Source organism: Leopardus geoffroyi, chromosome B1, assembly GCF_018350155.1.
Source record: "Leopardus geoffroyi isolate Oge1 chromosome B1, O.geoffroyi_Oge1_pat1.0, whole genome shotgun sequence".
Classification (NCBI taxonomy): Eukaryota; Metazoa; Chordata; class Mammalia; order Carnivora; family Felidae; genus Leopardus; species Leopardus geoffroyi.
Genome location: NC_059327.1, coordinates 174,067,899 through 174,080,126, shown reverse-complemented (window position 1 = coordinate 174,080,126; position 12,228 = coordinate 174,067,899). Strand labels below are relative to the sequence as shown.

General features: G+C 46.0%; 1 protein-coding gene across 1 annotated transcript in view; it reads left to right on the top strand.

The window, feature by feature from the left end:
* The first annotated feature begins 5,021 nt into the window (after window positions 1-5,021).
* The window catches only part of PGM2 (phosphoglucomutase 2), a 39,299-nt gene continuing 32,092 nt past the window's right edge, over window positions 5,022-12,228 (top strand). The window contains exons 1-2 of the mRNA XM_045474285.1: window positions 5,022-5,211; window positions 10,224-10,391. Coding sequence (XP_045330241.1) covers window positions 5,161-5,211; window positions 10,224-10,391 — 219 coding nt within the window. The 5' untranslated portion in view covers window positions 5,022-5,160. The remainder of the gene's footprint in view (window positions 5,212-10,223; window positions 10,392-12,228) is intronic.

Genomic DNA, 12,228 nt, shown 5'->3' with positions numbered 1-12,228 from the left:
ATGTGGCAGGAAATCAGGACAGGGACAGATTAAGTAGACCTTTGAAGCCCGTGGTAAAAGATACTTTTTATGATAAGTACATTATGAAGCCATGGAAGGATTGAAAATAGGAGAGGCACACGTGCTGATGTCTATCACAAAGGAGCATTCTATTGTATGGAGGAGACTAGACTGTTCTATTAAGTGATTTGTTCTAAATTTCAAGTGAATGCTGTCTGAGAATTACTCCTTGCTTGTTGCAAATCTCCCAGAACCGTTGATATTTGCGATCATGCTAACATTCAATCACAGGCAACATAGAACATGTAGAAGTGACTATGAAGCCTCATTCCTATCCACACTCCTTCCTGGGCACACGGGTAGTCAACACATCCCAACACTCTTGCAATTAAGCGGGTTCATATGATGCGTTTTAGCTCATTAAACGTTGAGTCGAAGTGATGTGTCACTACCAGGCAGAAGCATTTAAAAGCCATTGTGTGGCCACTACACTTTTCTCTTGTCTTCCATGGTAACTGCAGAGGCCACATATTGAGATGAAGGAAACCACAAGATGAAAGCATCCTGATCCCTGAGGGACTGTGAGGCATATACCAGCCACCAACTTACTCTGGACATGTAACATGAGCAAGAAAAAAAAAAAATCATTGTATCTTTGTTTCACAAAGCCCTGTGATTTAGGGATTAACTTATTCCTTCAGCTTGACCTAGCCTATTGTGACTAATACAGAATTTCAAGTTCGCAGTATTTTGAATAATAGCTGACACTTGTTGAATGCTTACCCTATGCAAGGCACTACAGTAAGCATTTTATATGTAGTTCCTCATTTAAGACCCACATCCCCCCAGTGAGGTGGACACTATTACTGCTTCGTTTTACAAATAAGGAAATCGAGGCCAAGAGAGGTTAAGTGGTTTGCCCAGTGTTCCCCAGAGAACCAAGATTCAGCCCTGACTCTGGTGCCTTCCCTTTTCCTACATAAGGAAAGAACACACAGCCTTGCGACTTCATCCATTTCTTCACCCACTTACCAGGCACCTACAGTGGTAACCTCCTAGTAGGCAAAGATAAATAAAACACCTCTAGGAGCTCACAGTCTAGTGAGGGAGACATTTTGAAGAGCAGATTATAAAGAAGTGAATTTACAGGAAATACAGGTGACAGAGGAAGGTGCTGAGAGACTCCAGTCAGCAAAACCCAGATTGTGCAAAACCCTACAGGACAAATAACCCAGTTTATTCAACGAATAAATTGCAAGGAAATAGAGGCAGAACGTATAGATTAAAAGAGATAACAAAAGACTTACCAACCAATGGCAAGATTATCTGGCTCCGGATTCAAGCAAACTGTTAGCAAACAAACAAAAAGTGAAGGTACTTACTAGATACTTGAAAATTTGAATATTAAGTGCACATTTAATGATATTAAGAAATTTTTATTTTTTTTTTTTTTTAATTTTTTTTTTCAACGTTTATTTATTTTTGGGACAGAGAGAGACACAGCATGAACGGGGGAGGGGCAGAGAGAGAGGGAGACACAGAATCGGAAACAGGCTCCAGGCTCTGAGCCATCAGCCCAGAGCCCGACGCGGGGCTCGAACTCACCGACCGCGAGATCGTGACCTGGCCGAAGTCGGACGCTTAACCGACTGCGCCACCCAGGTGCCCCAAGAAATTTTTAACTTTAAAAAGTTTGGGTGAGATAATGGTTTTGAGGTTATTTTTAATGTGTCCTTACCTTTTAGAGATACATGCTAAAATAGTTATAGATAAAATGATATGATGTCGAGAATATCCTTCAACATATATAGGAGGGGGAAGTGGATAGACTGGCCATGGATGATCATTGTTGGCCTGGTGATAGTTACATGGGGGTCAATTTTAGTAAATATTTTAAACTTTCCAAAATAGGAAGTTTTAGAATAACTGTTCCTGGGTTGGATACAAAGGAACTGTCAGTTTTGGAATCACTGACAAGGTGTTTGGGGAAGTTGGGAAAGCTTCCAAGGAAAACAGGACATCCACGTGTGAAATAGCTCTTAGGCAGCAGCAGAACACGCACAAACAAATCAAATTATTTTAAGCATCACCCAACATTATCAATGCCAGAGATGGTTAATGTTTATTCTCCAACCACAGCTGGCTGCTAGCACAAGGAAACAGGTTACCAGAGTTCATGAAACTTCCTTCCATGGACATGTGCAGAAATGAGCTGAGGGAACAGGAGATTAAACGGTGGATTAGAAAGTCAGGAGACTGGGCAGTGAATCGTGGCTCCGTCACTGACCAGCTGCGTGTCTTGGAGAAGGATGCTTACATTTTGGGTCTCTGTTCCCTCGTCTGCAAAACAAGGAGGCTCGAACTGTTCCTGCTCCAATTATTCTAACAAATGTTATTTGAGGTCCTGTGTGGGAATCACCTGCCCCAGCAGCATCATTATCACAGCAGCATCATTATCAGAACTGGAGAGACTTCCAGTTGGGGCATCTCAGTTACAGCAGACTCTGGGGAAGTCCCTTGCACATAGAGATCCCCTGAAGCAACCATCTGGAAGAGTTCTGGCATAGGAGAGGGAAACAAAGGGCAAGTGAGACTGCCTGGTCTCTGATTCTCTGGGTCCTGCAATTTCTGTCCTAGCATGATTGGAAAGAAGGTTGGTCTGGGGGAGAGAATGAAACAACCCCAAGCAGGGCAATGTGCAGACAACCTGACAGATGGGGACACTCTGTCTGCCCATCCTTCTTCACTGCCATTTGCCTATGCTCCAGTCTCTCAGGCCTTTTGGTTCAGGAGAAGGACCACACTCCCAGGGTCTATCTGAAAAGCATTTTCCAGACCGCTTCCTGCAACATTAACCGTGTCCTTCCCTCATGTCTCCACATGTGTGCAGAGAAGACTCCCAGAGCAGGACAGCCCCCTAATGAGCATCCTTCTGGAATTTCTTTGTTTCCAACCCAACAATTGTATCAGTCTGTAATTATGTAGAAACTGGTACAATTATATGATTAATCTGTCTCTATAAACAGATATCATAAATCCTGGATATTTGTTTTCTTTTTAAAATTGAAATAGAACCTATAGAAAATGTACAATTCATAAGGTCAGCCCAGTGAATTATTACAAAATGAACACATGTGGGCACCCACTATATGGGTCAGTAAAACAGTCCGGACATCCCAGAAGGCACTCTCCTCCTTCCTAAAGTCACCACTTCCCCTGACATCCATTGATTAATCTTGCCTCCTTTTTAAAGTTTTTAATTATTAAGATTTTTAAAAATTGAGATATGTGGGGCATTTGGGTGGCTCAGTCGGTTGGTCATCCGACTTCGGCTCAGGTCATAATCTCACTGTCGGTGAGTTTGAGCCCCGCGTTGGGCTCAGTGCTGACAGCTCGGAACCAGGAGCTTGCTTCAGATTCTGTGTCTCCCTCTCTCTCTGCCTCTCCCCTGCTCACATTCTGTCTCTCTCAAAAGTAAATAAACGTTAAAAAAAAACTTTCTAAAAAACTTTATAAAAATTGAAATATGTACCATGAGTTTGTGTGCAGTGAAATTTACCTTTTAGAGTATGCAATCCTATGAGTTTTCATAAACAGAGCTGTGTTTATCACAACCTCAATCAAGATACAGAACAGTTCCCTCACCCCCAAATTCCCTTGTATCCTTTGTAGTCAACCCCTCTCCTTATCCCCAGTTCTTGTAACCAACTGATCTTTTTTCTTTCCCTGTAGTTTTACCTATCCTACCATGGCATATACATGGAATGGTCCAGTATTTGGAGGGATGGGGGTGGGGGACGGGTGGGGGGAGGTGGGAGAGAAGGCCTGGCTTCTTTCAACCTAATATTTGTAAGATTTGTTCATAATGTGTATAACAGTTGTTCATTTTCATTGCTGTATGAATCACAATTTAGTTACATTATTGAGTGAACATACCACAGTATTATCCAATGTATTGTTGATGGACATAAAATTGTTTCTAATTTGGGGCTATCAGAGATAATGCTGCTAGAAACGTTCTTGCACATGCCTTTTCATGCTCACTCTATGCATCTTCTTCATGGTTTAGTGATCCCAAAGTAATGAAGATGTACTCCTACCTTAGTTTCTAGAATTTTCATTTTGCTTTTCACACTTAGACCTACAACTGACCTGGAATGCGTAGTATTTGTATGTGATATGAAGCAGGGGCTCAAGTTTCTTTTTCCTTTTTGCTACCTAGATATCCAGTTGACCACCACCATTAAATAAATAAATAAATAAATAAATAAATAAATAAAAAGTCCTTTCACCTTGCTCTACAGTGTCACCTCTGAAATAAGCTGTGTATACATGTGTAATTTTGTTTCTGCACTCTCCATTCTGTTCCACCGTCTAGTCATGTTAATCCTCCCCCTGTGTTCTTCTTTTTCCAAAATTTTCTCATTTATTTGTGACCCTCAGCATTTCTACATAACTTTTATGCTCCTATCTGAGTTTACTCATCCTTGGTCCCAGCACTGACAAGGTGCCTGCGCACACTAGGAACTCATTGAATAGCTGTTGCGTGAATGGAGGTGACCTCAGGAACTTTCAGGAAGATGATAAAGACTTTCTCGCATGCCTGGTCTCAGCAACGCCCTCCCCACCCCCGGGCACCCCTCTCCCCCCCCCTCCACTACGCTGGCCCCCTCCCAGACCACCCACTCATCTGGCCCAGCTCCTCCTCCCCCACCCCCTCCCCACTCCCCGTCCACGCGGAGGCACTCGGCTAAACTGCTAGGAGACTGAGTTCATCACTTTCCTCCAAAACACACCCTTCCCAGCAACGCGTTCTCCCAGTCCCGTCTCCGCCTCTCCCGGCCCCTCCTCCGCTTCTCTCGGCCCCGCCTTCGCCTCTCCCGGCCCGCCTCCGCCTGGCCTGGCCCCGCCTCCGCCTCTCCCGGCCCCTCCTCCGCTTCTCTCGGCCCCGCCTTCGCCTCTCCAGGCCCCGCCTCCGCCTGGCCTGGCCCCTCCTCCGCCTCTCCCGGCCCCGCCTCCGCCTCTCCCCGCCCCGCCTCCGCGTCTCTCGGCCCCTCCTGGGCCTCTCCCTGACAGGCCGGAAGGGCAGTCCTTCCCCACTGGGCTGCTGGCAGCGCCTGGAAGGCAGCGGCGGCGGCTCCGGGAGGCTGCGGTCTCGGCATGGACACCCGGCTGGACCAGGAGACTGCGCGGTGGCTGCGATGGGACAAGGTGAGGGACGACAGGGTGTGGGAGCGTCGGATGGAGAAGTGGGGTTCCTCTGCACGCCCCAGGAGCCCCCACCTTTCCTGCGGGGAGTGCGGGTGCCTGAGCTTCCTTCCCTCCGGCCGCTCGCACCTGCAAGGCCCACGGCCGGTGGAGAAACGGAGGTGGAGTACCGAATTATGAATATGCAGATTACGACCGCTACAACCTGTCATTGGGAGACACCTCCTTGAGGCCACAGCTCGCTCCCTCAGCTGCCGGGCTTCCTCTTTGGGGAAGTGGAACCCACCGGGGCATATTGATGCAAGGCGCGGTTGCAATACATCCACACAAAGGAAGTAGAGCCACTCACTGGTTGTATTACTTACAGATTCAAGGGGAGGGGGGCGGTATGCAGAGAGCCGGGGCAAGGTCAGTCCTCCGTCCCAGGTATGACGTCCCGGGGGGCCGGAGAGAGGGTAGGGTAGCAAGCACCCAGTATAAGGTGGTTAGGGCGGCGGTCACTAACTTTTCCCTGGGCTGAACTCTAAGTGGTTATTTAAAAGATGCCCCGGGAAAAGCAAAGGAAAACTTGGGGCGGAAATCCCTCTGGGTGTGAGCAGGGTTATAAAGTAAAATGACTTGGCAGCAACCCAGAAAGACTAAGTTGTTTTTCTCATCAAATGCGGGAAGACGGAAGAGGAGGAAGCTGGGGTGGCCAGGCCTCCTTGTGTTTGGCCTGCACGTGGCAAAGCCGGGGCAAGCCCTGAAAAGTTGTCCCGGGACAAAGCCAGCCCTCTGGCCGTCTGGGGCTCCAAGTTCGGGAGAGGGAGAGCTAGCCCGAGCTGATCTGAACTCGGCGGGGCTCTGGGGCCGCGTCCAATTGGGGCGTGCCCGCGTGCCCGCGTCACTCGGACCGCTGGCTCGTCCTTTAGTAGTACGCTGTGCATCCCCAGAAACCCAGAATCGTTCCGTCCAGCCTATTCCTTTTGCTCCTGGGAACTTTGCAGGGAGCAGTATTCCCATCCACCTCTCCCAGGTGTTTGGTTGAGAACGTGCGTGCTCCTGATTGGGCCCGCCTGGTTCAGGCGTTTTCTTCGGGTCTCCGACTTTGTTGGAATGACAGAAGGGAACTCCTTGAGCACAGCACCGCTAGCTTTTCTCCTGTTCACTCTCTTAGGTGCAGGAGCAAAGAGACCCCGCAGCAGACAGCACCTCCTCCCTTCTTTAACTCTCCTACTTGCCCCTTGGGGCAGGCTGTTTGTTTTCCCGGGGATGTTCCTTCCTCTTCTGCTGAATTTGTTTCTCAAGCTGTTACTCCTGTTTCTGGCCTGAACTTACATGTGATTTATGTAGAGGGGCCTTCCCTGGCAACCAGTGATAAATTATGTCTCCCTAATTGGTCTGCATTGCTCAAAGCAAAACAAAAAACAAACCAAAAAAAAAAAAAACCCACAAAAACTTGTTTGTAAGTGTATTTGTTTAATGTCTGGCCCACCAGGGCTGACTTCGAAGGCAGGACATGTGTTGGGTGGCACGACCCTGTTCTAGGAGGGTCCAGCACTTGGTAGGATCCTCTGCTGTCCTGTTTTGAAATTCACTTGTTGAACAAGGAGTCCCACATTTTCATTTTGCACTGGGCCCAGACAAGTTATACAGCCGTGCCTGTCCACTCCTCCACTAACGTACATGGTTTTTAGAGCCTGATACAGGGCACTGGTCTTAGCAGACACCTAAAATACTGGTAGGGTGAAAGTAAGCTCTGTCAGCAGGGGCCAGGCCTTCCTCCTTCCCTGGGGCCCCTGTACTTGAAATGTGAGCACATCCTGCCCAGGATGCTATTGGCAACTCCTTGGGTGGCTTTTCTTTTTCTGGAAAGACAGCCTGGTAATTCTTTAGGGAGGGGAAAATGTTTCCATTTGTGATAACTTCGTAACTTGAGGTGGGTAGAATCCTTTTAAAGTCATAATTGATCGTGTGTTTTAAACCCATGAAACATTCTCTTTGAAGAAGTCAAAACCTAACTTCTGCAAGATCTTGTATCTGTATATGGAGAGAGAGTACTTCGCTGGGTAGAGGCAAAGGGGATGTTATCCTTTTTAGTTTTTAATTTCTATGGCTCCTCTTGCTTGTTTTTTCCTGTCTCAGTGTCTTCCTTGGTTTGAGACAGACACCGGGTGGGGAACGTCCTGCCCACCAAAGGCACTGCAAGCCCTCTGGTCTGATTCCCCCACGTTGTATAGCTGACCCTGTCCACTCCCTCACTGGTGCAGGGGGCCTGACACAGCACACTGCACAAGGCAGGCACCCTCTGCATTTCCACTGTGCCTTCATCCCCTGTGTCTCGGCTGTCAGCTTTAGTCACACTCAGGGCCGGTTCTGATCTCTGCCGCCCTCTTGCTTTTGTATTCTTCTCTCTCTGCCTCCTTTGGTTTCTCTCAGGCTATTATTAGGTCTTTGATGGCTATCAAAGGCCAGGTGGCATTTTCCAAATCTACCCTGTACACAGGGGAATCACTGGATATTGGGTGTGACCTTAAAGTCTGTGTTTTCTCATTCACTCAGCAAATAGTTATTGAACCTCTTTAATGTGCCAGATCTGAGCCCTTCCTTGAGGGCACCTGACAATCTGATTGCTCAGATGGTGCTCTAGGATCACCGGCTATGGCTCTTAACCCAAAAAGTGGGGTTTTACTTGATCTTAATCAAGGTAGAACAATGTGGAAATGTGGGTTCCATTCCAGAAAGCAAAGGTTTTATTGCAATAGCATTTCAAATTTTAATGGCATGGCATATCTTGGCTGCAGGTTCATTTAGTTGGATCGTGACTGTGAGATAAAGTGCTTACTCTCTTGTTCCTCTGAAGTCTTACTTTAAAAACCTGATGTGGAATTAATGTGATTGTCGTTTTCCTCCATTCTTAACATTTTCTGCAACTCTTGTACAAAGAAAATAGGGCAATGTAAAATGAACTTAAATGGTTCCTATGAGCATCTATTTGAAACAGTTCATGTAATAGAAAAAGCACTAGATCAATGTTCAAGCAAGTCACTTAACCTCTGAGGATCCCCATCGACGAATTGGGGTTTTTGTTATTTGTCTCTTGCACCCACTGCATGCGTCACATTTGAGAGAATTGTACAAATTATGACATGACAATACTAAATTTTTTTTAAGTTTGTTTATTTATTTGAAAGAGAAAAAGCTTGAGCGGGGGGAGGGGCAGAGAGAGAGGGAGAGAGGCAGAGTCCCAAGCAGGCCCTTCATCGCGGGGCTCCAATCCAGGAGTCATGAGATCATGACCTGAGCTGAAGTCGGACGCTTAACTGACTGAGCCACCCAGGTGCTCCAGTAAGGTTTTGATTTAAATTGTATAATCTCACAACTCTGTGGGGAAATTTGAAGATATTAGGGAAGAAAATGAACTAAATGCCAAGCAGAGAAAAATGTTTTACATTAATTTGATGTAAAGTACCTCCAAACCACCTTGTAAAGGAGGTTCTAGACTGTTCCCATTTTACAGATGAGGAAACTGAGAATTCAAGAAGCTAAGTAGGCTACCCAAGTACACAGAGTTGGTACATGATGATGTGACTGGCATTCCATTCTGGGTGTTAGATCCCAAAACCATGTGTTCGTTCCATTTCTCCGAAAGCACTTGCCTTGATGGGCAAAAAAAATAACATATTACAAAGGAGAAAACAGGGCTCCTGGGTAGCTCAGTCGGTTAAGTGTCTGACTTCCGCTCAGGTCATGATCTAACAGTTTGTGAGTTTGAACCCTGCATCAGGCTCTGTGCTGACAGAGCGGAGCCTGGAGCCTGCTTCGGATTCTGTGTCTCTGCCCCCGCCCACACCCCTGCTCATACTCTTTCTCTCTCTCTCAAAAATAAATAAACATTAAAAGAATTTTTTAAAAAAAATAAAGGAGAAAACTATTTTCTTATACTCACAACACTTCCGACCCCAAATGTGTGGTTTTTCCACAGCAAGTTAATTTCCAACTCTCCATGGATACCAACTGGGCATCCTACAATGTAACTCAATTCCGACACTAACTACCCAGAGTCGGCACAGACCTCCCTCTCTGAGTTTAGGGGCTCCGTCCCACAAAACTACCCCCACTTCAGATGTCAGTCCAGAGCCCCAGGTTGTCACCTGGCCAACCAGTGATAAATCAGGGGTTCCCGAGACCCCCTCCTCGGGTTTGATAATTTACCAGAACCGTTCACAGCCCTCAGGAAAGCACTTTACTTACTATTACCAGTTCTATTATAAAGGATACAACTCCGGAACAGCCAAATGAGAAAGCTGCATAGGGTAGGGTGTGTGGGAAGGGCTGCAGAGCTTCTACACCCTCTCCAGGGATGCTGCCCTCCCAGCACCCCAAGTGTGCACCAGCCTGGAAGGCCTCAGAATCCAGTTGCTGAGAGTTTGTGGAGGTTCTGTTAACCTAGGCGGGATCGAATCATTGGCCACTGGTGAGTGGACTCAATCTCCGAGCCCACCAATCCCAAGCTGGTTCCCCTGGCAACCAGCCCCACCCTCAGGAGTCACTATTAGCATAAACTCCCGGTGTGGTTTGTAGGCGCTTATTGTGAATAACAAAAGATACTCTCACCCCTGCCTCTCAGGAAATGCCAAGGGTTCTAGAAGCTCTGTTCTAGGAGCCGGGGACAAAACCAAAATAGTATTTCTTATCATATCACAGTATCACACATTATAATTTTTAAAAAATTGAGTCATGGTGTTGTACACCTGAAACTAATGAAACATTGTGTTTAACAATAAAAAAAACGTACTCATATTTCAAATTGCAAAACTGAGAAGCCATATATATATGGCTCTTCAAATATATATATATGTATGTATATATATTTATATGTATACATATTTACATATATATGTATCTTTCAGATATATACATTATTCCTCTATAGGTTCAATCACTGTGTGTTTTTTTTTTTTTAATATATATTTCAGATTTTTTATTCTGCTCTTCAGCTGGCTGTGTCTGTTGTATACATTTCTGTTTTGCAGAATCCTTTAACTTTGGAGTCAGTGAAACAACTAATTGCAGATGGGAATAAAGAAGAACTAGAAAAATGCTTTGGGGCCCGAATGGAGTTCGGGACAGCTGGCCTTCGAGCCCCAATGGGAGCAGGAATTTCTCGTATGAATGGCTTGACCATCATCCAGACTACACAGGTACCACATTTTCATATTTCTTGGTCATTCTTAACACATCCCCAGCATTAAAAGATAAAACTGAGGCATGGTAAACGTTTTAAGAGTTCATTTCTGGGGCGCCTGGGTGGCGCAGTCGGTTGAGCGTCCGACTTCAGCCAGGTCACGATCTCGCGGTCCGTGAGTTCGAGCCCCGCGTCGGGCTCTGGGCTGATGGCTCAGAGCCTGGAGCCTGTTTCCGATTCTGTGTCTCCCTCTCTCTCTGCCCCTCCCCCGTTCATGCTCTGTCTCTCTCTGTCCCAAAAATAAATAAACGTTGAAAAAAAAAAATTTAAAAAAAAAAAAAAAAAAGAGTTCATTTCTGTTTGAATTGGTCAGTGCCAAACCGGAAGTAGTTAGCGTCCCACTGGCAGGGGCTGGAAGAAAGACTTACATAGGAGAGGAAGAGGCAAGGCAAGGCAATTCGCGGATTTGGGAGTGGTTGCCTTATTTGGGAATGTCTTGCAGGCAGTTTGTGATTAGCTGTCCTTAGGTTTTAATTTCTTAACCTTTAGGCATTTACAGGCTTGGCCTTTGGTTTGCTTCTATAGATACACTACTAAGGCATTAAGCCTCCTCAGTTAATATAACCCCAGGCTCCTTTTGCATTTGAGGGACCTAATTTGTTTTAATTATGGCCGGGTCTTGTGGGTTTGCCAAGGCACAGGGACATTTACTCAGTAAAGTAAGGCTTGTGCAGTTGGTTAAAGGGGTAACTTGTTTCAAAATTCATACAAAACTCATACAAATTCAAAATTCATACAAAATTCATACAGCCTAGGTGGCTCAGTTGGTTGAGTGTCTGTCTTTGGCTCAGGTCATGATCTCACGGTTCATAAGTTCGAGCCCAGCATCGAGCTCGAGCTCGTTGCTGTCAGAGCAGAGCCCGCTTCCCTATCCTCTATCCCCTCTGTCTTTGCCTTCTCCCCACTTGCGCTTTCTCTCTCTCAAAAATAAATAAAAACATTTAAAAAAATCATGCAGCCTTCCTTTCTTCCTTTCATTCAGCAGAGATTTATTGAATGCCTACTCTGTGCCACGCTCTGGAGATATAACAGTGTGACTCAAACAGACAGATTCCCGCGTGGAACTTTCATTCCAGTGCCAATCCACCTGCTAAACTGATGACTTTTAGGGTTTTGTAACTTTTGCAATGGTGGGGCAGGTGCAAGCATTGAAAAGTGTTTCTAACTACCAGAGTACCCGGGAGCTGATTCTATTTCATTTAATTTGTAGTATAGGTGGAAATTACTGCCGAGTTCCTTTGCCTTCATTTGTGAATTTTACTGTCAGAGTCTACACCCAACTGCCAGGAATAGACATGAATCCTTTGATGAAACAGAAGAGCTCCGATGGAGTACCCGGAGTTTTGTTTATGAGGGGAATGAAGAACAGATTATTCTCTTTCTTCAACTACATATGCTTGTTTAAAAATGAAGGTGGCTTTGGGGCACCTGGGTGCCTCAGTCGGTTAAGCACCTGACTCTTGATTTCCGCTCAGGTCATGATCTCACGGTTTGGTTTGTGAGATCGAGCCCTGTGTCCGCCTGTGCATGGACAACGCGTAGCCTGCTTGGGATTCTCTCTCTCCCTTTTCCTCTGCCCTTCCCCCACTTGTACTTGTGCACTCATGCACACTCTCTCTCTCTCTCAAAAAAAAAGAGAGAGAGAGAGAGAGAGAAAATGTAGGTGACTTTAACTCTGAAAGGTAAAAAGGCTAGAAAAAATGACTAATGATTACGTGTACCTTACACGTATCTCCCAGCATAAAAGGCAGACTTGAGCATGTTCTAGTGAAACCCAAATAAGGAAGTCTTGT